We start from the raw sequence: 26961 nt of genomic DNA, 5'->3' as shown, positions 1-26961 counted from the left end.
GATGGTTCTGGAATATTTCCAGTGAGGAGTACAAGGCTATGAAGCGGTAGGAATAGCAAGAGTGATGCTTCACTCCGCTGTGGCTTATATTCTCAGAGGGTTCTATGCAACACTTGGACTGGGCAAGTTACGTGCATTTCCCATGCCAGTTCACTGTGTGTAGATACTGGGCATGGACAGTGAGGAAATATGCAGTATTATACGTCCCAAATATCCAGTGGTGGGTATTTTGAGTTGGCAGTACTTGCTTAGTGGGTAAAACTTTGTAAAGTACCTCAGTAGGAGACATGAAGAAGCCTGATGCCTCCTCAGTTCTTGTGTCCAGAAAACTGTGTAAAACCGTAAGTCTGTCTAGGAAGAGGTTTATAAAGGTTCCTTACCACTGTGCTGAATGGTAAGGAACTAAAAATTTATTTAATAGAATTTTAAAATGGTTTGGGTTGGAATAAATCTAGAGATAATCTTGTTCCAGTCCCACTGCCATGGGCAGGGACATTGTCCACTATCCCAGGTTGCCCAGAGCCCCATCCAGCCTGACCTTGAACACTTCCAGGGATGGAGCATCCACAAAAGTTCCCTGGTCAACCTGTTCCAGTGCTTCCCTACCCTCACAGCGAAGAACTTCCTCCTAATATCTAATTCCTATTATTATTCCTCTTCCTAAATCTATTCCCGAAGGGCATTGTTTGCATTTGTTTAAGATGAGTGTGTTTTGCAATAGAGAAGTAGAGATTGCTAAGGCTTCCTGTGTATCTTCAGAGACAGACTTAGTATTTAGGATTAAGTAGGTAGACGTGAAATATGCATATATTACAGTAAAACTGAGACCTTTGGAAATACATACGGAGGCAAGAGAAGAAGGAAGCATATTTTCTCCTGACCACAACAAAAGGTACAACTATAGTAATGCTATGGGTAGGTGGGAGTAGTAGATCATTGTAGAAGGTCTGAATTTATTCCTGTGTTGGCTTCTCTCCTTGCACATCCTTACTCCTCCTGTCTGCTGTGAAAAGCAAGGTTTACATCTTTACATGGGCATAAGTGATCAGAGTGCAGGCTCTTCACCTCTTTTGCATACCCAAAAGAATTTGGTGATGGGAAGGAAAAGATGACCTTTCCCTGAGTTTGGGGTGCTAAGGAGTCCTGGATAATCAGTGCTGTGCATTTCTTCTTGCCTGTGTCATTCAGGCTCCTGATGTTTTTTCAAGGGCCCTCTTCCCATTCCCTTTCCTCATGCTGGATTTTCCAGTCATGAGAGGTTCAGAAATCAAAACCTGCCTTTTTTGGCAGGGGCAGGAGTGGTGTTTGCAGAGGGCTGTGCTGCTGCCTCGCTCAGGTGTGGCGTGTGGCTGGGTGATGTGCTGCACACGTGGCTGCCGTGCCTCGTGCCTGCTCTTCTGCCTCTTCATATGCTCTGTGGCAGGCCTGCTCCTGTGGCTGATAACCTGCAGTGAGACAGAAACATTGCTTAGGGTGCTCTGCTGTGCAAGCCCCATTAAACAGCACAGCCTGCTCTGCCAGGCCCAGTTGCTTCACAGCTAGGCACAGATAACTCAGTTCTAGGCTTATTTTCATATGTGCCCCTGCATGTGTGGGTTAGGAGTTCATCTTGCTTCTTTATGCTCGGTCACCTGAAAACCCCGTTGCTTCATTTACTTGTAAGAGTGAAGGATCATTGTCAGATGTTCTGTCTGTGATTCTGGGGACATTTTGTAGCAGAAGCTGTTAATCTAGGTATAATCTCTTCTGTGCATGAGTGAGGCTGGAGCAAACAGCCAAGAGTATCAAGAAAATGGAGTATTTTGCAATTGTGTGTTTGTAAGCCATGTAATTATGACTTAAAGTGGTATTGTGCCTGTGTTTGTCTTGAGGGTGGTGCCTGATTACTCCTGATAGTCTCAAAAAAGTCTAGATATTACTGGAAAGAATAATTATGATATTTTTTATTATTCTTTTTGAGACCAACGAAGCTTGATCATTTTTGAAATTAATTTTCTCCTACTACCCCTTTTATACACGCTCATACAAGTGCACGTGGGCACATACACATGGGTCAGTAACAAGCAGAGCATTGAGATGTTAAATAGCTCAAGTGCCTGTTACTGCTTTGAGCTCACCAGCCCATTTCAGTTGCTGCTTGAAATGTTTCCTGAAAATAACAGTGTAAGTCAGGGTTGCAATGCTCACTTGGTGCCTGTGCCAGGTTTAGTCAGAATTCCTGTAGTCACCCCCGTCAGAAGCTGTTAGTCCTTTTAAGCTCAGCCCACTGATGCTGCAGGTGGGAAAACTGCCTTGCCTCCTCTGCTCAGTGGGTTTCTGCAAAGGCAAAAGCGAGATAAACTCTCAGCTCACCTTGCTTGCAGCAGCAGCAAAAAGTTCTTGAATATGTTGGAAAGTCTGTACCTTAATGTTTGTGTGATAAAATGAGGTTAAATGGACAGATGCTCCTTGGCCCCAGCTATCCAACAGTCTCAGTCTCTGAGAATTACTTGTGTAACTAATAGTATGCATAGCTCTGTTGCTTGTTATCTGAAATAAAATTAATTGTAAAATTAATTAACAGCAATTCCACTGCCTGTCTGTGAACCCATCTTGTCCTGACTAGTGCTGGATATCCTGTATCCCATACAGACTTGAGATGGAAGAGCAAAAAAATGAAACCTGGTATTGCCCTGTGCTGTTTGTCTTGAGAGATTTTAGTCTGAGTAGTTTCTAAAGACTTACTGTTTTTCTGGAGAAGTGCCGTATAGATCATCATCAGGTCATCTATCCAAAGCTTATTATTAGCACCTGTAGTGGGAGTTCTCCAAGTGTTGTGTGGTGAGATGTGGTTTGATCATGTATGGCATACATTGCCCTTTCTACCGCCTGCATGTAATTAACAAAATAAACAGCCTGCTATGCAAGAAAATACATTTTTGAACTATTGAATGCTAACTCAGGATATCCTAGGAATACATCAGAAAGCTGGAAGCTCTGTGTGTGAAAACATTAACATCCTTATGGCATATATTCTTTTGTATTTTGTTTTGTTTTGTTGTGTGTGGTTTGTTTGTCTGTATTATTTTAGTGGTCTGGGTTAGTGGCACCCCACAAGAAGTGATTAGCACAATGGAGAGGATGTGAATATCTTGTGTAAGAGAAGGCTGTGCCAGAAGAGGACAAGAAGTTTGAACTGGCTTTATTGCCAGCAAAGAGACTTGGGGAACTGTATCTGCAGTGATTTACTGTTATCTCTAACAGTAGTCATGTGAAAAAGCAAGTGTTTACTCAGATTAGGGTTTAACAGTAAGCAGTACCCATAGCACAGAAGATGTGGCAATGCATCCTAAGGCAAGGTTAACATCAGTATTTTTTGCTGAGCAGGTTGAAAGAAAGTTTTTCCTCACAATCTTTTATCTTTAAAGGACTATTCTGTTACTTGTTCTGAATAAGCTTTTTAAAAAAAAATTGAAAATGTTTATATCAAATAAATGTATTGGTACTAATCTGGGATAGAATTAATTTTGCTCTTAGCTTGGTGCTAAGTTTTGGGCATCTGGTGAAAAGAGCCTCGATAACAATGTTTGCATTGGTTACTTGTTTTGCATTGGCTTATGCACCCCAAGGCCTTTTTTGTTTGTCACCCTTCCCTGACAGCAGATGGGCTGGGGGTGCATGAGGAGTTGGGAGGGCACCACAGAAGTCATGGTCAGCAGTAAAAGCTGGGAAAAGGAGGAGGAAGGGGTCTGTTTGGAATTACAGCATTTGTCTTCCAAGTCACTGTTATGCCTGACAGAGCCCTTCTTTCCTGGAGATAGTGAACACCTGCCTGCTGATGGAAGCAGTGGGTGATGGCTTGTGCTTTCCCAGTTACACCGTTTTAATCTCAACCCTTGAGTTTTTTCACTTTTACACTTCCAGTTCTCTCCCTGATCTCACTGGGGGTGCAAGTGAGGGGCTGTGCAGGGCTGAGCTGCCTGCTGGGGTTAACCCACAGTCCTTGTATATTGTTCCCTTTGGCTGTTGTGCCTTTCAGCTCCTGCATTTTTATGTATCTGTTGAGTTGGCACTTTCCACTCAGTGCTGCTGCTAGGTTTTGGCTTAAAGTGCATAAGGAAAACTGGAAAGCTGTGGTTGTTCTTGTGAGCTCTCTTTTCTCCAGCCCTGCAGAAAAATATGCTTTGTGGTACATTTACTGATGTTTTACATACTGGTGTTAAGGGGCACGAAGGGAGCTTGCCTGGAAACACTGGTAATATATACCCTACCTTCAGTGTTTCAAAGCAGATTGAGATCCTGATCCTTAAGGGAGGGTTAAATTCTGGGCAGTGTAGCAGTTGTCAGTGGTTGGTGGCACTTTCAGCTCATGAGGTGGGGGTAAATCAGGGCAGGTCATCTCCAGGTGGGTGAAATGGCCATTGCTGGAGGCATTTACAGTTGGCTGCAAGCCACCTGTTATTTAGTAACTTGTTTTTGTAATGTGTGCAAGTGAAAGGTGGTGAACAGGGCTCCCACTTGGTAATAAATTCCATAAAGCTGTATGTGCAGCAGGAGTTTTGAAATCAAGCTGGTTTCTGTGTCTTGAGGTGATCAGATCAAGGTCTGGCAGGATCTTGCTTGATGGAAGGCACTGCTCCAATCCAAAGGATGGCTGTAGAAATCACCACATGTGTAAACTGGGGAAGTGATATAGTGTGCTACAAGGAAGGCCATAAATTCTTCACAAAAGAAGTGTGCCTGAGAAAAACCAGCAGAATAGGTTCCTACTTGGTGCTTCCTAACCCTCCTCAGTTGTACAAAACAGTATACAGTGGACTGGGCTAGGGTGTTGGTCTGGTTTGGAAGAAAACAATGGTGAAAGGGCTGTTTTGAACACAGATTAGTTCCTGATCAGATTCATCTCATTCTGAGTGTGCATGTGAGCTATTTAAATTGGCACCACCCCTGACAAATTCTTGTGGAACAATGCTTTGAAATATTTAGCATGGGCTTTTCCTTTTGGGTTTGTGGTTGTGCTGCTGCAGGTTATAGCTGGTTATGAGTTTGCTCAGCAGTTCAGTTAGCAAGTGCGAGATTGCTGCAAGCTTGGTGCCAGAGCTGGCTGCAGATGTTCAGCAGTCCATGGATTAGTAAGGAATCTGGTCCTCCAAGGGCTTTGAATTGGCTTGAACTGCTGAAGTAAGCCTCTAGTCACACCAGAAGAGATTGGCTGCATCAATACCCTGTCAGCTGAGGAGGGTGATCACTTCAATGATGTAATTTCATTTATCTTCTTGCTCAGTTAAATGGTAGGATTCTATTTAGCAGGTTTTAATTGAGTCTCTTTGTATACAGGAAGAAAATCCTGTGCTCAACTTTCAGGCTGGTGGAAATAACAATACTTGGCAAGAGATGGACATGATTCTGGTTTAGGAATGATGACAGGTGGGAGTGAGTGTTCATGGAATGCTGCTCATACCTTGGATGGTTCAAAGTGCAGCTTTTGCAGATGTTTCTTGGTGTGTATAGACTGAGTTGGTTGCAGCTTTGTGAATTGGTTACTGTAAAAGGGTCAGGAAAAGGGCAGCTTCCTACGTCTGATATGTAGGCTTTGCACTGTGTGTCCTCATGAACATACAGTGTATCCACATCCTTTGCGTATCCACATCCTAAATTCTAGTGCCTAGTTTGTTTAGGAAATCGGTAGTTCCCATGCTGCTAATGATCAATTTTGTCAAAAAGATATGCTGCATGCCATCAGTAGTTGGCAGCATGACTGGTATTTTTAACATAGTTCCACTTGAGATTGTATTAATAACCAAAAAAAAGAAAAAAGCCTGGAGGGAAGCTTTTGTCCCAGCCAGCAATATGTCAGTCTCTACTGTCCACTCTATGGATTTGGGTTTTGCTGTTGTTTGGTTGTGGTTTTTTAGTCTACAACTTCTGATCCTTAATACTCTCATTTCCTTAGTAGTTGTGACAGTTTTAGTGGATTGCTATAGCAATTTTAGGAAATGCTTGTGATGGTGGCATGCTTTTTTTATTCTCTCTACCATGTGTTGAGATGTTTACCCAGCTTCTCTCAGATCTTGAGTTAAGTAAGCTTCATTCCCTATTTGTGGGGAAAAATCTGGTGTATTTCAAGGAGACTTTTCTGTCTTTTCTGGCTTTCTGTAATCTGTGTTCCCATTTTCTGGCATCTTTCCTTGTGCCCAGAAAATAACGCGCTATGTTTGTTAGTGACTCTGTTGGTATTGCAAGATTAGAGGTAAAACAGCTGCCATCAGCTGTTCTAGTTACCCTTTGCACTTTGAACAGCTTTACTTAACTTGCCCCCTTTGGGTTCTCCACTCTTTTGGTTTGGATTTGTCAACAAGAACTGTTTACTTGGATTTGAGCATTTGTAAACTTACTTGGGCATGGAAGGAAAACCACTTCAGGGCTTTTGAGCAGAAAAATGCGATGTGTGGTTTGGAAAGTACCTGAGCTGCTGGTTGGTGTCCCAGCCTGCAGCATAGGCAGGGAACTGTTGCTTTGTGATCCCCAGGGAAAAGTACTAGAAGTAACTAGAAGTTACTTGCCTCAAGACTAAGTATCTGCCCAAACCTGACATATGACTGATGCTGTAATAGGAGCTGTGCAGCTACACTGCTTACTTGTTCGTAGTTCTGAGCACCTTTACAAGCATCTCTGTTTTATGAGATGAGAGAGTTGAGAGAGTGATGTAGCAGTGAAATTATTTCCTCAGGGCTGAACAAGAAATCTGTTGCCTGGCAAGGGAGCTCAAGCATTTTTTGCTGTTTCTCATGCTTCTTCTTAATTTGTGGTTAAAGCATGGGCTTTGAAAGTAAATCTCAGCATAGGTTCTTTTTGCTGCTCCTTGGCAGAACAATGAACAGCTCTGCGTCATATGGATGAGAACTCGCCAAAAGCTGACCTGAGGTGTTGGAGGAGAAGTACCAAAGTTTGGTGACTCTGGAGACTTGTATTTTAAGTCCTGTCAGAGTAGGTGCATGGAGGTATGCAGGGCTGAGATACATGGATGCTATTGTCTGCTTTGACAGCTTAGCCACAGCCTGCTCAAGACTTCTCAGTGAAACTGCTTTCCTTTCACTTGGGGTGACAAGATGTTATTTTTTCCCTCATTGTTGAGTCAGGCAGAGCTTTGCTGAATTTGCAGAGAGGCCAGGAGAAAATGAATGTTTCTTTAGCAGATGCTTGTCTCTGCTTGGGGGATGAAGGTTTCCAGCAGCATGGTGACAGGAGGTGGTAGGTGTTCATGGGCTGGGTGTCACAGCTGTGCTTTCTGATTCCTGGAGCTGCATGCAGAGTGCTGCAGGACCGGCTGTGTTACTGGAGACAGGAAGCTCTCTTTCCTCCAGCAGCCTGGGTTACTTGACAAGATTGGCAACCTGGGGAGGTGCTGTGGCAGCAGCTAAAAGCTGTTCTGGTGAATTGGCATTTGAGAGTGAAATTTAATTCTTCTGTCCCCCTTCGAGGCAATGGAATTTGTTGCTTTGAAACTTAGATGTCAAGATTGGTTGGTGTGACTCTGTCTGGTCATGGTTTCTGTAGCTGTTGTTGCTTTGTGTCCTGTGTAAATGTAGGTAGTGCAGACATAAAGGTTGTGGTGACAGGGGGACAGTCTCCATGAGGAGGGGCTGCACACATGTGGCTTCTTAATATCTGTGTGTTGTTGTCCTTATGAAGTACACCATGGTTTACTCCTGGGCGGAACTGCTGGCATGGGTTCTACTTTTCTGTTAAGGCTAAATGATGTGAAGGAACTCTTTGTGTGGAATTTCTATCCAGCATCTGGGTGCCTTGACAGATCTTGTGCAGTTTCACAGGAACAATTTTGGCATGTCTACTGTCTATTAAGGCAGGAAAGCTAAGGTTTCTCCACCAGCTGTTTTATCCACAGTGAAGAAATGGTCTGTGGGGACACAAGTGCCTGTGGTTGCAGTTGGGGACTGTAACTTTGTTCTGGCTTTCTGGGATGTTTTGTAGGGGTCTGGCTGCTATTGTTTCATGCTGATTGTACAGGGCAACTGTACAATCAGCATGATTGTGGGAGAAAGGACTAAATGCCATGTAACCCTAGTTGAGAATGCTGTCAACAGGAGATGTTTCACAAGAGACTTGACATTGAGTAAGAGTATGTGTAATGAAAGCACCAATTCTCAAGTGTATATTGTTTTTGTGACTTTAGACCCTTAATTATTAGAAAAAACCACATCCTCCTCTCTGATGAAACTTCTGGGCTGCTGGGGAGACCAGAGTGAAGATAATGAAACACTGAATTTTCTATCATGTTGTCAAGACCTTGCATCCATAAGCAACTTGATTTATAAATTGTATACATGGCTGTACTACTGGGTGCCTTTAAGATAAACAAAGCAAGTTGCTTGTATTAATTAATAAACTGATGATTAGCCATTTCAAGAAGAGGGGAGTAACACTCTTCCTGGGGTAGGATGGGAATGATAGCAGCCATGAGCATCCAGTATTTAGCAGTGTGATGAAAGTTTCCATGTGGGCTGTGTTTGTGCTGGTGGAAATAACGTGCCTGTGATTACAGTGTTAGCTGTTTGCGCTCTTGGTTTGTTAGGTCTCCTAGTGATCAAATTGAGTTGAATTCAGGGGAATTGAGTTTATTTTGGTGGGTTCACAGTCTTAATTAACAGAATGTTTTCACTGGATCCAAGATCTCAGTAGAAACAGTGGTCTGCAAAGAAATTTTAATTATCTGTGTGTTAGTTTGTGTAAAACTCCAATGCACAGAAGGATTTTTTTGTGATATGCTACCAAACCAAATGGTCAACCATATTTCTACATAAAAAATGTAGAATAAAAACAATTTTTGCCCAAAGTATTTTTTAAAAAAAAATCACTGAGGCAAGTGTAAGCAACCAGGGAGTATAAATAAAAGTAGGAAAAGATGACTTCAGTTTTAAAAGGTGTTGATCTCCAAGCACTGGCAGCTTAGGCACTGTTGGATTCATATAGATGCAGTTACAACATGCTTTAGAGGGCTCAAAGGAAGTGAAAGGATTTTGCAGGTTTTGAGCAGATCCTCCCAAGCCTGAAGGACAGCATTTAGGAGGAGGTGCTACAGTTTGGATTTGAAAAGTTTTGGTTGAGACCAATACTACAATGTGGTTGGGGACAAGAGTCTCTTCATACTGAAACAGGGATGTGTGCTTGGTGTTGTTTCCACTTCAGGGAAGGAAGCAGTGATCTTGCATGTGTGATGCCCTCTCTTCTTAGTGTCCCCCTGGGAGCAGCTTGGTTACCAGGAATTGCAGTACTTACTGGTCTGTCACTGCCTGTTGGGGCACTCCAGACAGAGGGTATTTTGGACCAGATTAGCATAAGAGATCTGACAATCAGGATGCCTTGGCAAGAACAGAGCTTTGAAGACTGAACCAAGACAGGAAAGAAGATTGAATCAACTTCTGCAAGCAGGAGATGTTGCAAAATGTGTAAGTTTGTTTGTGTGATGATTAACCCTATCATTGTAGTAAAAAATCACTAGCCTTCCTAGAATAGTGCATAAGCATATGTAGTCTATAATAAATTAGTATTCTGGTCACCAGTCAGTCTTCCCTGTCTCTCAGTCTTCCTTGTATCATCACCAGTAACTGTCCATCTGTCCAGAGCAAAAAGGACATCACAGTAATGAAGGCCAAGGTACAAACTGAAGGTTTTAGTCTGGTGTTAGCTGAACAGTTCCAGGTGATTGGAAACTCTGAAAGACTCTGCCTTGACCTGGGAAGAGTTCAAAGACAAAAGTGCTGCGCAGGTGTTGAGTTGCTACAGTGTAAAAGCAGTTGTGGAGGGCTCTGAGCTCTGCTTTAGTCTCATTTAGTGTGAGCTGACAACTTAGCATTGACAAAGATGTCAGACCGAGGCTGTTCTTAGAACATAAGGAGACAGATCCTGAGCAGAGACACAGATCTGAGCAGTCAGTGCAGTGATGGGAGCTTGATCTTTTTTTGCAGATGAGATCTCTGAGGTGAGATACTGAGGAAAGAGAGACCTGAGAATAGAGAGAGCATTGATGAAGAATGAAGATCTGTGATGGAAAATAAAAAAGAAAGATTAATAAGTAAGTTTAGCAAGTTAGTAAGAATATGAGGGTCTTTTCCTATTTCAAGAGCAGGAGGGTTGTCTGGAAAGGAAGATGTAGATGGAGAGTTTTAATTGTAGTGTGGGGGTTGAAAATGGAGCTGGAGAAAGTTATTGTAGTTGGAGTAAAACTTCTTGAACAACACTAGAGACTTAAAAGAAATGGCTGAAGAGGCACAGGTGGGCTTTTTTTTTTCAAATTATTTGATGATAGGTGAGAAAATGAGAACCACTTTTTCTGCTGAAAAGAATAAAAGCAGCTGAAGAGTAGATGAGATGTTCAGAAGGAAATACTGGAGCTACAGATGGTTGGACAGGGTGATAGGATCAAGGTGGATGCATGGGAGAAGAGCAAATATTTATTTTTGCCCTATGTACCTTGCTGACCTTCCCTTCCTAAAACACTTTTCTCTCTCAGACAGTTTCCTGTGATCATTTTTTCCTCTTGAGAGGAACTAAGGCTGAGTAAGCTTGAGGAATAGAGCAGTATGTAAGTGTGACTGAAATATGACTCAAAATTCAACTTTCTCCAATTGGAATACTTAAATAGGTGTAGGAGCTGGAAGGTGGATGGTAAATGTGGAAAGAGGAGGAAAAGAGCTAGAGCTGGAGATGATCCATGTAGATTTTATTACGACAGAGGAGGCCAAAGAGTTCAAGGTAGTGGGAACAGCCACCATATCAGTAAAAGTATGGGATTAGAGGGCTGAGGGTGAAAAACTGACAAATCTTGTGGTTTCCGTACCAAATAGGTTATGTTTTAAGGAGCCTGTGTCTCATGCTGTAAGGCAACAGAAGCAGGAAATTTTTTTTTGAAGCCGTAAAAGAGGCAGAGGGCAGAAAATCAGCAAAGAACAACATTAAATTGAACCAGCAATAGGACAGATGAAAATTAAACTTGATACCTTGATAGAAATTTCTGTACAGGATTACAGACTTCTCCCTACTTCTCCCAGACTAGGGGAGAAGTAGGGAGAAGTCCTTTTTTTTTTTTTTTTTTTTTTTCTTATTTTGCTTCTCTACAGTTCTAGTGAGAACAGTGACTTCTTTAGATTAGGCAGATCTGTGCGACCCACTGCCTGTGTGTGGCAAGGAGTTCTCTGTACCATGTACAAGCAGACAATGTCTGTGCAGACTCTTTTCTTCCTACACGAATACTGAGGGCATCTTGCTTATTTTATGCTTGAAAGGGAGGTTTGTTCTGTGGTTTGGACTTACTACAATGGATTTTATTTTATTTTATTTTTCTTTTCTACGCCATTAGCTGGAAAAAATACATAAAGCACAGCAGCTCTCAGTTCATTTAATTTGATTGCTAGAAGTCTTTGTATGTTCCAAATAAATATTTGGTAGTTGTTTTAGAAAAGAATATTTTTTGGCCCATAGTCAGAGTATGTTCAAGAGAAAGAAAGCTCAGAAAAAACCTCATGATGAAAATTCACCAGCCTTACTCCCTCCCCCCTTGGAGTGCTTTTTCTCTTGGAAATGAGAGCAGTGATAACAGGAGAATCTTGAGGTACCGAGATATAACCTGATGGGACAGGGGAGTTAGTGAATTTTGGAAGTGAACAGTGTCTACTCTGAACAGCAGAATTAATGAACAGTGCTTTCTTCTTTTTTTGGTTATTGCAATTACTGTGATGTGCTCCTCCCACCCCTGCTTGCATGCCCATTCTGTCAGATGTTTGCTGTCCAGCTTCTGAAGGCTGCGGAGCTGGTTGCTCTCACTGACTAAAAACTCAAACGTCATGATTTAAGGACTTAGGTAGGTGAGTATCAGTGATGATGAGAGATGGGGGGACTGAGTGGTGATCAGAATCTGAATTTGTTGTGGACTACATATGCTTATATACTATCTAGGAAGGCTAGTAATTTTTTACTACAATGATTGGGTTAGTCATCACATAAACAAACTTGTACATTTTGCAACATCTCTTGCTTGCAGAACTTGATTCAATCTTCCCGTCAGCCAGTCTTGATTCAATCTTCTGGTAGTCTTCAAAGCTCTGTTTGTTCTTGCCATGGCATCTTGATTATCAGATCTTTTATGCTAATCAGGTCCAAAGTACAACAAGTGGGTTTTTCTTTTCTTTATTTTATCTAAACAGTCTTAAAGTTGCTTCTTTCTGTTTGGTCTGCCTACTTTGAGCTACTTTATTCAAAACTGAGAAGCAAATCAGCTGAGTCACTGATGGAGTAGGAAAGTTTGTTCTCCTGTTCTAACAAGGGGATTTAAGGTACTGGAGCTCAGAAACATAGAATCCTATGAACAGAAGTAGATTGCTGTTACCATCTCTATGCTGAAAATCATGGTTTAATAAAAATCAGAACTTATATTTGAGGTACCAGGAACACACCCACCCACCCTGACTTGACAAGATTTTTGCTTTCTCGTGGATGTGACATGAGCACTGACATTCTCTTGTGATGTCACAAGATCATGCTTTGTTTTTCTACATAAATCTGAATGAATCTAGAGATGCATCTGCTTAAATCTGGATAGGGATAGTCCATTGGCAGTTTGGAAAGTGCCAGATAAAGCATATCTTCAACACGTTTTCCAAATCATGATGAATATTACTTGTTAGGAAAACTACCAGTACAAGCACAATATCAACATTGATTACTTTAAATTTGGGGGGATGGTTGTGGTCTGCTTGCTGTTTTCACTGTGCATAAGGTAGAAAAAAAAATAAACTACTCTCATGCTTCTAAACTATAACAGAGTGATTATTTGTGAGGCCTTGCACATACAGACCTGGGAGCATGGCAGAGAGCAGGAGTAGATGGCATAGCTGTAAGTAAGAGAAGTTTGCTCCTCAGCTTTCTGGAGGTGAGCCTTTGTTTTACCTACAGCTAGGAAAATCTGGAGATATGAAACAAGATGTGTGCCAGAGAGGAAACTGAGTAATAGCTGGGCCAGGCTGTTAGTTCCTCTGATGAGGCTTAATTATTACAATGCCTGCTGTCAGCTGGTACAAAAAATTATTAAACTCATCCTTTGCACCATAGAATTGACTTCCACAAAGTGTTGTAGAGGAAACATCTGTGAGTAGAAAACATCCTGTCACAGATAATAGAAGGAAGGAGAAGTGAATCTACTTGGCCTGCTCTATACTTGTTTGATTGCAGGTATAATGCAATGTCTGTGCAGTCACCTGATGCAAGAGTTATTGATGCCTCTTCTCTTCTGCCCTTCTAGGCAGTGTGATGTGAACTTCCTCATTCTCAAAGCAGCACTGATGTGTCTTGTTCTCCTTCTTTCTTCTCTTTGCCTTTCCCATGCAGTCCAAGTATCTGCAGTAGAGGTCAACACCCCGGAGGAGATGTTTGTGGAGAACGGGACGGACGCAAAGCTCCCGTGCACGTTCACATCCGTAGAAGTGATCAGCAGTGCAGCGTCTGTCTCCTGGAGCTTTCAACCAGAGGGAGCAGCCACTCGTATCTCAGTAAGCAATGGCTGGAGGGGAACAGACCTGCGAGGGGAGGCTGGCATAGTTGAGCTGTGATCTTCTAGTTGGTTCTAGGGAGCAAGCAGATATGGATTGGACCCTCCTTCGTGTGCCTTATCTCCATCACTGTGATTTTTAGGGGGCTTTTTTAGTGTTGTATGATAATATTGCTAGATCTCTGCCAAGACTGGAGTGGGCAGTGACCACAGAATATACTGGTTACTCTATTAGTCTTAGAAGAGGGATGTTGGCATGGAAGCTGTATGTATGAAGTAGATGAGCATCTAGGAATCTTGTACATCCTCTATCCTTTTGCATTTGACTGAATATAGCAGTCAGAAAATGTGAATTACCACTGTAACTGCAGTGTTACATTGTGTATTGTGCATTGTTTATTTTGCTTGTGTACTGTATAGCCTCTGTTTGAGAAGGTTTAAGTAAGACCAGTCTCCCTGGTTTCAGAACAGAATTGAATAGCTCAAATCAGGAAGCAGTTACATCCTCATATTATAGTTACTTGACAAGTGAAAAATCAGGCTAGCAAGGAACTTAGGCAAATAATATTTGTCATGGCTCAGTTCCTGTATGTTGGGCCCAAGGGAGCTCAGATCCTTTGGACATAAATCTTCAAAGAAATGGCTTTGGTAGGTTGATAGCTGTCATCTTCCGCTTCTTCCTCAGCTACTTCTGCTTCTTTCTTGTTCCTTGTACTGAATGAGAATTTAGAGGAAGCAGAACAAGGAACTCTGGGACACCTTTGAAGGTGTGGGGATGGCAGGTTGCTCAGCCTGTTTGTGTTTGTCTCCTTGCCTCTGCTACAGACATGAGCTTATTTAAACTCTAGGAGCTCTTCAATGCTCAGAGCAGAGATTGTCAAAACCAGTGTTGTGAGCATCTTGCTCAGTGTATAGAGTTCTGAAGAACAAGCTTCTGAATTCTCAGTGAAATAAATATTTTAGTTTTGAAGAGGGAGCTCTTCCCATTGGGAATCCAAAGGAGGAGTTGGGGAGAAGTAAGGGAAGTAGGGCATATTTCCTGCCAGTGCTGAACAGGATGGGTGAAGAGAAGCCATCTGTTGGTGTGTTTTCCGCTCCCCATATATCCTGTTTTGCCATTCCCTTTCTGCATCACTGGTCAGTTGTAGGAATACAGCTTCAGCACGTAATATTGTTTTTGGAATTGAAGTAAATTCTGGTGTTCCACCTGGATGTAGCTATCAGCACAACTGAAAGAAAAGCAAATTTTCTTTGAGCAGCAGGGACCCAGGATAATTTGATGTTAATTCCCTATTTCTTTTGAGGGTCTGGGGAAAGTGTAGAGGGGATGTTTGTTTAGGAGCCTGAGTCATGGCATTGCATAGCTTGGTGGGTGTGAATTTGAAAGACCAGTCTCATGATCAGCTTATGTCTGAGGTAAGCCCATGCTTCTCTTTACAAGGATGGTCTTGTGTCCCTTTAGAATCAAACTGACAATTTTGTGGCCATGTAGTGAACCTGGCTTGACTGGGAGCTTCCCCTGCTTGTCCCCTTCCGTCACCACATGTTCCAAAGTCTCATCTCGCTCCACCACAGGCAAGGGATGGCTTGAGACACTTAACTTGTGTTTCAGGACATATTTTACTTTGTGATTTCTCCTCCCCCAGGTCAGGACATCTAGAGAGCTAAGGAATCTGCCTCTGGCCTTCTAGACCTCAGGGGGATGACTTCCCCTGTGCACAGGGTGTGGTAGTGCAGTGCTGCTGTGTTAAAGGTTACAATCCAGCTAGAAAAGCTGCAGACTGTTGCAGAGTCCCTCCAAAACGTTGACAGCTGACTGTGTGCTTGCCAGCTTTCTACCACATGAAATACTTCATTGAATTTATGTTCATCTTAGACAATTTATGTAGACAACAAATAAGATTGACTGCAGCAGGACAGATGGCCATGATGTGCACATACCTGATCTGGACAAGATTTATACTGCCAAGTGATAAGGCCTGATATTCAGACTGCAGCTCTGATAGAGAGGGTGTTGGAATAACAAATCTGAGATCAAGGGCAGGAAAAAGGATAGGAGGTGACTTGAATGGAAATATGGGGCAGTAGTCAGGCTGTTCTGTAGCAGAGTCTTTGTAAATAAGGCAGGAGGAAGAGGAAGCTGGAATACTGTCCTAAATTTCTTTCATTGTTCTCTGGAGACTGAACTGAAGGGAATTCAGCTTGATTCCTGATTAGATTTATTCAGCTTGATTCCTGATTAGATCCTGATTTATCTTGCTGTCCTGCGGAATATCCAATTAAGAAAGAATGTGCTCTTGCAATTCTCCTGCAGCCTTGATGCCTCTCTTAAGGTATCCCATATGTTTGAAAGCAGAGTTGTCCTGTACAAGTCTATGCACTTCTACTGCTGTAAATTCCAATTTTGGGCAGGTATAGTTGGGAAATACTCAGTTCCTCCTTAGTCTGTACTAATGAGGTTTATTCTTCAAAGATTTTTGGTCACGTATAGGGAATGCAGAGCCAATGTGCAGCTTAGTCACTTAAAAACTGGGAAACAGTTATATTTAGTTACCTGAAGGTTTCTGGAAAACAGCTAGATATACTCTAAATTGGTCATGGGATTTTCTGAGGGGGTGGAAGGAAGGGAGAGTATTGCATGTTAATTTAGCTGTGCTTTAGTTGCAAGTAACACACAGCAAAGCACAAGATGGGAAACTTGGTATCCTTTTTCTGCTAGGATGCAGGCGGCTTCCTGTGCCTGAAAGAGATGGCTGTGTTCCAGGAGTGTTCTGTCCTTTAATTATTATCAGGTTACCAGTTTTTTTCTTTCTCCCACCTCCTTGTCTGCAAAACTCTGGCCCCTGCAAAACAGAAAAAAAGCCCCAGCCATCCAACCACAAAACAAATCAAAACCAACAGAAAACTGAAACTTGCAGTCTCTTGTCCTGGCGTGGTTGAGGTACAAGCATGGTTATGTTATCAAGAGGCAACAGGGTAGATTTGATAGACCACAGAAGTGGTGAAGTAGGAGGAGAAAAACCTCAGTTACTGGCTGAGATTTTGTAACACAGCTGGCTCTGGGACAGTGCTGTAATAGTGGGAGAAGCACGGTGGCTCTGTACTTGCTAATTGGATTGTTCTTATATCCTCTCTTCCTTGACTGCAGTTTTTCTATTACTCTAATGGGAAGTCATACCCTGGAAAAGACATACCATTTAAAGACAGGATCACTTGGGCTGGAGATCTTAACAAGAAAGATGCTTCTATCACAATATCAAACATGCAGTTCCGGGACAACGGCACGTACATTTGTGATGTCAAGAACCCACCTGACATTGTTGTCAAACCAGGAGAAATCCGAGTTAGAGTTGTGGAGAAAGGTATTCATTCACCCTATATGATTGTTTTTCTTCTCACTTGTTTTTTTCCCCCCTCCATTTTTTGTCTAAATCACTTTTATTGGGGGTGGGGGAATGGCCTGGAGGGAACAACTGTTTTTTTAATTCTCTTCTTCCAGGTCCTAATAATGGAACCAGTATCTGTTAGCTGTTTAAAAAGTGTACGTCATACCCTTTTCCTCTATACCCACTAATTCCTGTGGTTTAAACAATTATCAGGAAAAGCTGATGGAACGCTTAATGAAAACACATCTTCTCATTTTGAAGTCCTGTGAATATATTCCTGCATTATGCTGCATCAAGGGTTAGGGTGACTTATGAAGTCTGGTGAGCAAGTAGAAAAAATAGCAGGCTGTTCTTTCTGAAACCCTTCTGGTGTATTTAATGGAATACAAAGTTATAAATCTGGTCCAAACAGAAAGTGAAATGCCACTGTGTTCCATGCAAAGGTGTTTGTGTCGAATGTGCATTCAGTCTATTTTACTCAGGTGTTCTAAAGAATCCATGGTGGCCCTTACCAACTTGAAACTGGCTACTTGCAGTCACATGAGGCTTCTGGTTAGCATTTGGTAACATTTGTCACAGTTGAAGAGCACTAAGATTCTGTTTCTCAGTTTGGCTCTTTATTTGCCTTTATCATCCAAAACATTTGAGGTCAGCCAAAATGTGATGTTTTGTACAATGAAATGATTGTTACAGTAATTGCATTTTCAAATTTATAATTCAGGAAAGACAAGAATAGATGTAGAATTCATAAATGGCAGTGCTGATGCAGCTGTTCCATTAGTTTTGATATGTTAGGGAAGATACCTATCTATTCCTAATTGTAATGATTCTGCTGCTAGAGCAGGTGTGTACCCCTGCTCAGGAGGTCATTACATGTTCTTATGTAGGCAAGGTCTCTGTCTAATTTTCTCTTCATGGAACAGTTTGGGTTGAGCAGGACCTCTGGAGGTCCAACAATCACTTAGAACTCTCCATTTCTTGGAAGTTTGAAGCCGATATAAAATAGGATCTGTTTATTTTTTCACAATGATAGTCACTATGAAGAAGCAGTACAGCAGCTGCTGGTTTGGCAAAGTCAGGCTGTCTTGGAAAAGCCTTTTCAGATTTTAGTCCAGGTTAAGCAACTAAAGACTGACCTCAGTACACTAATTCAGCTCATATTTTTCAACAGACTTGCATGCTGGCTTCCCCATAGGTGGGGCACCTGGAAGAGAATCTGATTCTGAATGGAGCCCTGTATTTGAAACACTTCTCACCATTGGAGAAAATGCTGCAACAGTTATCTTATCATTTTTAGACTGAAAATGGGTTTTCAAGCTCTTGTAATAGGTTGTAACTCATCCTGAACTGAGCGGGAGCAATTTTTTCAATTGGTATAAATACATGATGACATTTGCACATTGGTTTATGCATCTAATGGTTCTGAATTGTACGTCTGGTGGTATAAACTGTTCAAAGCCATATTCATTCTTTGCACATTTAAATGATCTGATAGATGATATGTTAGCTTTAGGTTTTGGATTAAACATTTAATAAGTTCCATGGAGGCCTCATTTTTAAAAATTGCCAAACTAACTGAGCTGATTTTCACTGCAGTACCTATGTGGTGTTTGCACAAACAGCTCTATCAAGTGTGTTGGAACAATTCTACTGGCAGGGATGAAAAGTAAGACTGGATTTTTCAATAGACTCTCTGAATCAGGAAAGGACTACCATTTAAAGACGAAACAACAGAAATTCATAGGAATTCCAAGTTCTTACATTAGGTTGATCCTTCTTGTAACACGAATCTGCTTAACACTGTGTTCAAGACTGCTTGTGTTACCTGGAGGTGGTTGATCTTTGACCTGAACACACATGGGGGAAAAAAGAATAGAATGGTATGAAAATCTTTACACTTAGGAGCAATGGAAACTTCACTTTCCTGCCTCTTTCATAAAACTAATACTGACATGCTCTCAGTAAAATTGAAATTGCTGTTAATTTCAGTAATAATCAGTGAAAAGTATTCTCTGAATGGCTGGATTTTTGTTTTGTGTTCAGCTGTTAATTTAAATATTAGCTTTCAGAGCTGGTGTTTGGTTATGTAGCTGGGTCTGTCTTTCATAACGAAGTCATTGGCTGCTCTAGAAGTGCTTATGAGGAATTCTTGTAACTGTGAAATGCTAGAAAATATAGGGACTGTGTTTTGAAAAGCAATAAAGCCAGACTCTTAGTTTCACATGCAAAAACTAGCATTTTTTTTTATACGGTCTTAAAAATGTTTGCTAACAGGATCTGACTGCTGTCCATCACTCAGATTCAACCAACCAGGGTGTCCTGGTTTAGGGCAAATTTGGAGAGAATCCCCAAAAAGGGCTTCTCCAAAAGCAAACCCACAGGCCCCTTCCCCAATTGGTTCAGGAAGAATTCCTCGGAGAGAGGTGGAAAGAACCTGTTTATTTGACAAGCACAGCACCCCCCAGCACACACAATGAACAATACCGGATGACACCACTCTTCCACTGCTCTGAGAAAGATGACAAATTCAGAAAAGTCTCTCCTGGGGGTTTGCTGTTGTCAGTCCCTCCGGTGCTGAGGCAGCTGCTGCAGCCACAAGGTGTAACCTCTCTCTCTCGGTGTTCTGAATCCCAGTCCGGAGCAGTCAGCAGGTCCAAGGGGCGGGGGGGGGGAGAACAGTCCAGAAAGGAATTTGGACTGTTTAGCTAAGGTAACTAATGAGAAGGGGGGAAAGAAGCAAGAGCAAGCAAAGCAGAAGCAAAGCAGAAGCAAGAGCGAGGGCAAAAAGCAGAGAAGCCGCAACATGCACTGGTGCTATCTGTATGTCCCGCCGAGTAGCTGATAGGAGGCCCAAAACAAAACTCTCACTCTGCCAGTCTTAAAGGCACAGAACATAATATCCAGCATAAATTACATACACACGAATGGGGATAACAGTCACCCTAGGACACAGGGAAACCTTCATGAGTCAAAGAAGTGACAAAATTTTCAGAGTTCTAATATCATTCTTTCAGCAGATACTCTGCACTGTGGTTTTGGATTGTCATTTGCTTCCTTGCTCTGACAAAATGTGTGTGTTTTCTGATGTACAAGGCCAGCAGCAGGTCTGCTGTCAGAAATGCATATCTGTTTTGATGCTTTTGTAAACAGTTATTTCCTGCACTTTTGGGAAGGTGAAAAAGCACAGAAACTAGGGAACTCCTTATATGCCTCAAAATTAATGACTTCATTTTTGCATTGACCTCAAATCCAATGATATCTTACACATCTGAGTATTACCACTTGTAGGACTCTTCCTTAAATAGCAGATGGATCCCTGGGCTGCTGAAAGGTTCTGGAAAGAATGTCTTCCTCTACATTGTGGTGCTCATATCTTCATTTTTCATTTCTTTGTAAGACTCTGAATTACCGTATCTGTTAACTGGTACATGACACTGGAGAGCCAGGAAAGTTGCTGCTGTGACATTTGGCTGAATGAGATTATGGTCAGTGAAACAGTCAGGAGTCAGGTGACCCTTCTGCTGAAAGTCACTGAATTCCAAAAGAACAGGACTAAATGTAAGCCCTATTTTCTCAGTAGGATGCACCTTGCTTCAGGATGCTGCTGGTCTGTTGTCACTGCTGGAACGAGTCCAGCAAAGGGCAACAAAGATGGTTAAGGGAGTATTCACCTTTCATATGAGGAGAAATGGAGACAGCTGGGATTGTCTGGCCTGCAGAAGAGAAGGAGGGGTGATCTAGCCTGCAAAAGAGAAGAAAGACTCTGGAGAATCCTCTTGCCAGGTATTTGTGTTCATTGCTAGCACCTAAAGAGGAGCCAGGCTCTTCAGTGGTGCCTAGTGGCAGGACAAGAGACAATCTGCGTAAGTTGAAACGCAGGAAATTCTGCACTTAAACCCCCACATTTTTACTGTGATGGAACACTGGACTAGTGTATTGGTTTGGGACTGCCTGCTTTTATATATAGCAGGTGACTGCTAAGATATCTCCTGTGAGAAGCTGCTGGAAGCTTCCCACCATGTCTGGCAGAGCCAGTGGCTGATGGCCCAGAAGATGGACATGCTGCTGGCCAAAACTGGGCCAATGAGAGAAGCTGGTAATGCCTCTGTGATGACATATTTAAGAAGAAAATCAAACAAGGGGTTTTTGCTCCTAGACAGAGAAGAGGAGGAGGTGAGATTATGTGAGGGAGAACAATGTGGAGACACCAAGGTCAGTGGAGAAGGAGGGAAGGATGTGCTCAGTTGCCAGAGCCAAGATTCCTCTGCAGTCCATGGTGAAGCAGCTGTGCCCCTGGAGATCCTCGGGGGAGGCAGAGATCCACCCGCAGCCCCTGTAGGAGGTGCCCATGCCAGAGTGGGTGGATGCCTGGAGGAGGCTGTGATCCAGCAGAAAACCCGGTGGAGAGAAAGGGCCCTGCTTGCAGGCTGGAGCAGCCTGTCCTTGGAGGACTGTACCCCATGGAAAGAGAGACCCATGTCACAGCAGTTTTGGGAGGACAATCTGCCCGTGGGGGAATTTACAATGCAGCAGGTGTGGTTTGGCTGCTGCTTGGAGAGTGGAGCCACTCTGGAGAAGTTCATGGAGGTCTGTCTCCCGTGGGAGGGATCCCACAGCCTCACAGGAGGACTCCTCTCCCTGAGCAGTGGAAGAAAATATTGGTGATGGACTGACCAAAACCTCCATGTGGTCTCTCTGCCCTGTCTGTGGGAAGGAGGGAGGGGCTGGGGAGGAGAAGGTATTTTAGGGGCTTATTTTATTTCTCATTATCCTTCTCTGATTCTGTTAGTAATGCATTTCACTTTGCGACTTAAGTTGAGGCTGTTTTGCCCTTGAAATGCTTCTCCCAGTCCTTATCTTACTTCTGAAACCTTTGTTAGCTTTTTTTCCTTTTCCCTCCTTTGCCCAGCTGTGGCAGGGGAGGGTGAGTGTGTGACTCTTGTGGGTGCCTGGTGTTGGGCCACTGTCAAACCATGACAGCTAGGTTGCCTGAAGAGTCTCCCATCCTTGGAGATAGTCAAATCCAGAGTAGACAGCGTATTGAGCAAACTGTGCTACTCGGTCCTGCTTAATTTAAGCAGGGGATTTGGACTAGACAATCTCAAGACATCCCTTCCACCTCAATAATTCTGTGATGATCAGATGGAAGTGTGTGAGACAGATTTTTCTATATAGGTGTATATACCTATATACACCTATATAGAAAAATACCTGTTGGATTTTTTGCTAATTCACTTGTATTTGGGTATAAGTAGCTAGAGCAGCATGGAGTGTTTGTAAGAAACCCTCTGGCCTGAGTATCCTTGTGTTAACCGTGATGTGGGGGGAAGGAAAGGACTTTGTTTCTCATTTGTAATGGTAGTCTGTGTATTCTTTGACTTGTAGGTATTTTGTACTAGGGTCTCTCCACTCTCTCTCTCGAGCCCCACGTTGGGCGCCAAGATTTGTCCTGGTTTAGGGCAAATTTGGAGAGAATCCCCAAAAAGGGCTTCTCCAAAAGCAAACCCACAGGCCCCTTCCCCAATTGGTTCAGGAAGAATTCCTCGGAGAGAGGTGGAAAGAACCTGTTTATTTGACAAGCACAGCACCCCCCAGCACACACAATGAACAATACCGGATGACACCACTCTTCCACTGCTCTGAGAAAGATGACAAATTCAGAAAAGTCTCTCCTGGGGGTTTGCTGTTGTCAGTCCCTCCGGTGCTGAGGCAGCTGCTGCAGCCACAAGGTGTAACCTCTCTCTCTCGGTGTTCTGAATCCCAGTCCGGAGCAGTCAGCAGGTCCAAGGGGGGGGGGGGGGGGAGAACAGTCCAGAAAGGAATTTGGACTGTTTAGCTAAGGTAACTAATGAGAAGGGGGGAAAGAAGCAAGAGCAAGCAAAGCAGAAGCGAAGCAGAAGCAAGAGCGAGAGCAAAAAGCAGGGCAAAAAGCAGAGAAGCCGCAACATGCACTGGTGCTATCTGTATGTCCCGCCGAGTAGCTTGTAGGAGGCCCAAAACAAAACTCTCACTCTGCCAGTCTTAAAGGCACAGAACATAATATCCAGCATAAATTACATACACACGAATGGGGATAACAGTCACCCTAGGACACAGGGAAACCTTCATGAGTCAAAGAAGTGACAAAATTTTCAGAGTTCTAATATCATTCTTTCAGCAGATACTCTGCACTGTGGTTTTGGATTGTCATTTGCTTCCTTGCTCTGACAAAATGTGTGTGTTTTCTGATGTACAAGGCCAGCAGCAGGTCTGCTGTCAGAAATGCATATCTGTTTTGATGCTTTTGTAAACAGTTATTTCCTGCACTTTTGGGAAGGTGAAAAAGCACAGAAACTAGGGAACTCCTTATATGCCTCAAAATTAATGACTTCATTTTTGCATTGACCTCAAATCCAATGATATCTTACACATCTGAGTATTACCACTTGTAGGACTCTTCCTTAAATAGCAGATGGATCCCTGGGCTGCTGAAAGGTTCTGGAAAGAATGTCTTCCTCTACATTGTGGTGCTCATATCTTCATTTTTCATTTCTTTGTAAGACTCTGAATTACCGTATCTGTTAACTGGTACATGACACTGGAGAGCCAGGAAAGTTGCTGCTGTGACATTTGGCTGAATGAGATTATGGTCAGTGAAACAGTCAGGAGTCAGGTGACCCTTCTGCTGAAAGTCACTGAATTCCAAAAGAACAGGACTAAATGTAAGCCCTATTTTCTCAGTAGGATGCACCTTGCTTCAGGATGCTGCTGGTCTGTTGTCACTGCTGGAACGAGTCCAGCAAAGGGCAACAAAGATGGTTAAGGGAGTATTCACCTTTCATATGAGGAGAAATGGAGACAGCTGGGATTGTCTGGCCTGCAGAAGAGAAGGAGGGGTGATCTAGCCTGCAAAAGAGAAGAAAGACTCTGGAGAATCCTCTTGCCAGGTATTTGTGTTCATTGCTAGCACCTAAAGAGGAGCCAGGCTCTTCAGTGGTGCCTAGTGGCAGGACAAGAGACAATCTGCGTAAGTTGAAACGCAGGAAATTCTGCACTTAAACCCCCACATTTTTACTGTGATGGAACACTGGACTAGTGTATTGGTTTGGGACTGCCTGCTTTTATATATAGCAGGTGACTGCTAAGATATCTCCTGTGAGAAGCTGCTGGAAGCTTCCCACCATGTCTGGCAGAGCCAGTGGCTGATGGCCCAGAAGATGGACATGCTGCTGGCCAAAACTGGGCCAATGAGAGAAGCTGGTAATGCCTCTGTGATGACATATTTAAGAAGAAAATCAAAACAAGGGGTTTTTGCTCCTAGACAGAGAAGAGGAGGAGGTGAGATTATGTGAGGGAGAACAATGTGGAGACACCAAGGTCAGTGGAGAAGGAGGGGAAGGATGTGCTCAGTTGCCAGAGCCAAGATTCCTCTGCAGTCCATGGTGAAGCAGCTGTGCCCCTGGAGATCCTCGGGGGAGGCAGAGATCCACCCGCAGCCCCTGTAGGAGGTGCCCATGCCAGAGTGGGTGGATGCCTGGAGGAGGCTGTGATCCAGCAGAAAACCCAGTGGAGAGAAAGGGCCCTGCTTGCAGGCTGGAGCAGCCTGTCCTTGGAGGACTGTACCCCATGGAAAGAGAGACCCATGTCACAGCAGTTTTGGGAGGACAATCTGCCCGTGGGGGAATTTACAATGCAGCAGGTGTGGTTTGGCTGCTGCTTGGAGAGTGGAGCCACTCTGGAGAAGTTCATGGAGGTCTGTCTCCCGTGGGAGGGATCCCACAGCCTCACAGGAGGACTCCTCTCCCTGAGCAGTGGAAGAAAATATTGGTGATGGACTGACCAAAACCTCCATGTGGTCTCTCTGCCCTGTCTGTGGGAAGGAGGGAGGGGCTGGGGAGGAGAAGGTATTTTAGGGGCTTATTTTATTTCTCATTATCCTTCTCTGATTCTGTTAGTAATGCATTTCACTTTGCGACTTAAGTTGAGGCTGTTTTGCCCTTGAAATGCTTCTCCCAGTCCTTATCTTACTTCTGAAACCTTTGTTAGCTTTTTTTCCTTTTCCCTCCTTTGCCCAGCTGTGGCAGGGGAGGGTGAGTGTGTGACTCTTGTGGGTGCCTGGTGTTGGGCCACTGTCAAACCATGACAGCTAGGTTGCCTGAAGAGTCTCCCATCCTTGGAGATAGTCAAATCCAGAGTAGACAGCGTATTGAGCAAACTGTGCTACTCGGTCCTGCTTAATTTAAGCAGGGGATTTGGACTAGACAATCTCAAGACATCCCTTCCACCTCAATAATTCTGTGATGATCAGATGGAAGTGTGTGAGACAGATTTTTCTATATAGGTGTATATACCTATATACACCTATATAGAAAAATACCTGTTGGATTTTTTGCTAATTCACTTGTATTTGGTATAAGTAGCTAGAGCAGCATGGAGTTTTGTAAGAAACCCTCTGGCCTGAGATATTCCTTGTGTTAACCGTGATGTGGGGGGAAGGAAAGGACTTTGTTTCTCATTTGTAATGGTAGTCTGTGTATTCTTTGACTTGTAGGTATTTTGTACTCATTCTCTGATTGGCTTTTGTTTCTGGCTGCTCTTTTTTGGCCTACTCTCCCCCAAAATATTATTAGGGAAAACGTGAGTAAAGCAATACTGTGTTCTTCTACATGTTTTCCTGGTATTGTACGATAATCCTGACTTAAAAAGGGAAAAAAATGAGTCTATAAAAATGTACAGGGCTGCGTTTTAAGACACCAGAGTCATGTATAAACACTACTAAGAGTGATCCTGGGTAGGAGCTCTGCCGTGTGCTGCATGCTCCCTGGAGAACACCCAGCATTCAGCACTCCTAGTGGGTTAGCGATGTGCTGTGTCCAAATCTGCTTTCAAGCGTGCCTGCCTTTTCCTGTTGACCTCGCTGAGAATTGCCAGATGGCTGTAACCTGGGTTTTTTTCCCCCTTCAGATACGAGACAGGGTTGTCCTCATTGTCACTTGTGTTCACATGTTAAAATTTTTGGTTCAACATGAACTCTCTCCTGAAGGACGGTGACACTAAGAACACTCCTGGTGTGTGCTCTGTTCATGTTACTCTGCTGGCTGCCTGCTGCCACTGCCACTTAGGCTGCATGCTGTAATTTCTGGGTATTACATTAGTGCTTCCTGCTCTAAGCGAATCCAGGCTCAAGGGCATTTGTGGTTTGCACTTGTGTTGAGCAGGGAATGCAGAAGAGTTGAATGTTTTCTCCCTTCTCTCCGCAGACAGCCTGCCTGCGTTCCCCATTGCCACCGTGGCAGGGATAGCCATCGGTACGGTTACAGGTCTCTCATCGCTCATCTCTATTGTCGTGTGTCTTGTCATCAGAAAGAACAACTCTAAAAAACGATACTCTGGGTAAGAGATCTCCCTCCTCACCCGTGGCTGATCCAGCAGCAGGATCAGAGGGAGGGCTTAAGGGGGGTTGGAGTTGTTTCAGCCAAGTCTTGGCAATCACAGCTAGACATAGTTATGGTCATGTGGAACTGTGATCATCTGCATTTAGTGGTTACCTCTGTACTGAGCTTGAAGAGACCTACTGACCATGAGTTGCACCTGAAAATCACTAGGTGTTGAAGTTGATCCCCAGACACAAGGATACATGCCCTCAGAGCATGTAATCCAAGACACTCTAGCTCTGGTCTGTTCCCCTTCCCTCCAGCTCTCCTTTCCTTACCACCTCCAGAGGAAAAGCACCACACATGAACTTTTAAGGGATGCTGTGTGTTGAGATTAGGACTGGATTTTTCTGTTACCAATGTCTGCCTCCTATGCCTGGACCAAAATACTTGACAAAACCTCCTTCATCACCACACTTGAAAGGAAGCAAGGAGTAGCCAGTCGGCATCTATTCTCATTCACTATCTGTTTTTTGTTAACTGTTACCATACCTGCAGGGTTTTTAGTGTTAGGAGGATAACTCCAAAGTGAAGCACAGTTCTTTGGGCATATGAAAAAGCAACAAGAACTAACAAAGGCAGATGAGAGTGCTGTGGTGATGAAACTTGCTGCTGGTGGAGG

At 43.3% G+C, this 26961-nt stretch overlaps 1 protein-coding gene across 8 annotated transcripts in view; it reads left to right on the top strand.

The window, feature by feature from the left end:
* MPZL1 (myelin protein zero like 1) overlaps nt 1-26961 on the top strand; it is a 42305-nt gene that overhangs the window by 1521 nt on the left and 13823 nt on the right. For 5 of the 8 annotated variants that reach the window (XM_018916884.3, XM_050978383.1, XM_018916880.3 and 2 more), the window contains exons 2-4: nt 13381-13541; nt 16689-16902; nt 26166-26298. In XM_018916884.3, coding sequence (XP_018772429.1) covers nt 13419-13541; nt 16689-16902; nt 26166-26298 — 470 coding nt within the window. In that variant the 5' untranslated portion in view covers nt 13381-13418. Of the gene's footprint in view, nt 1-11771; nt 11862-13214; nt 13542-16688; nt 16903-26165; nt 26299-26961 lie in introns of those variants that run through there. The other 3 variants (XM_018916881.3, XM_018916882.3, XM_018916879.3) reach the window with 3 other exon arrangements.

The sequence above is a fragment of the Serinus canaria genome, chromosome 1 (genome assembly GCF_022539315.1).
Source record: "Serinus canaria isolate serCan28SL12 chromosome 1, serCan2020, whole genome shotgun sequence".
NCBI lineage: Eukaryota > Metazoa > Chordata > Aves > Passeriformes > Fringillidae > Serinus > Serinus canaria.
The sequence above is the reverse complement of the archived record's forward strand: the minus strand, read 5'-3'. Positions and strand labels throughout refer to the sequence as shown.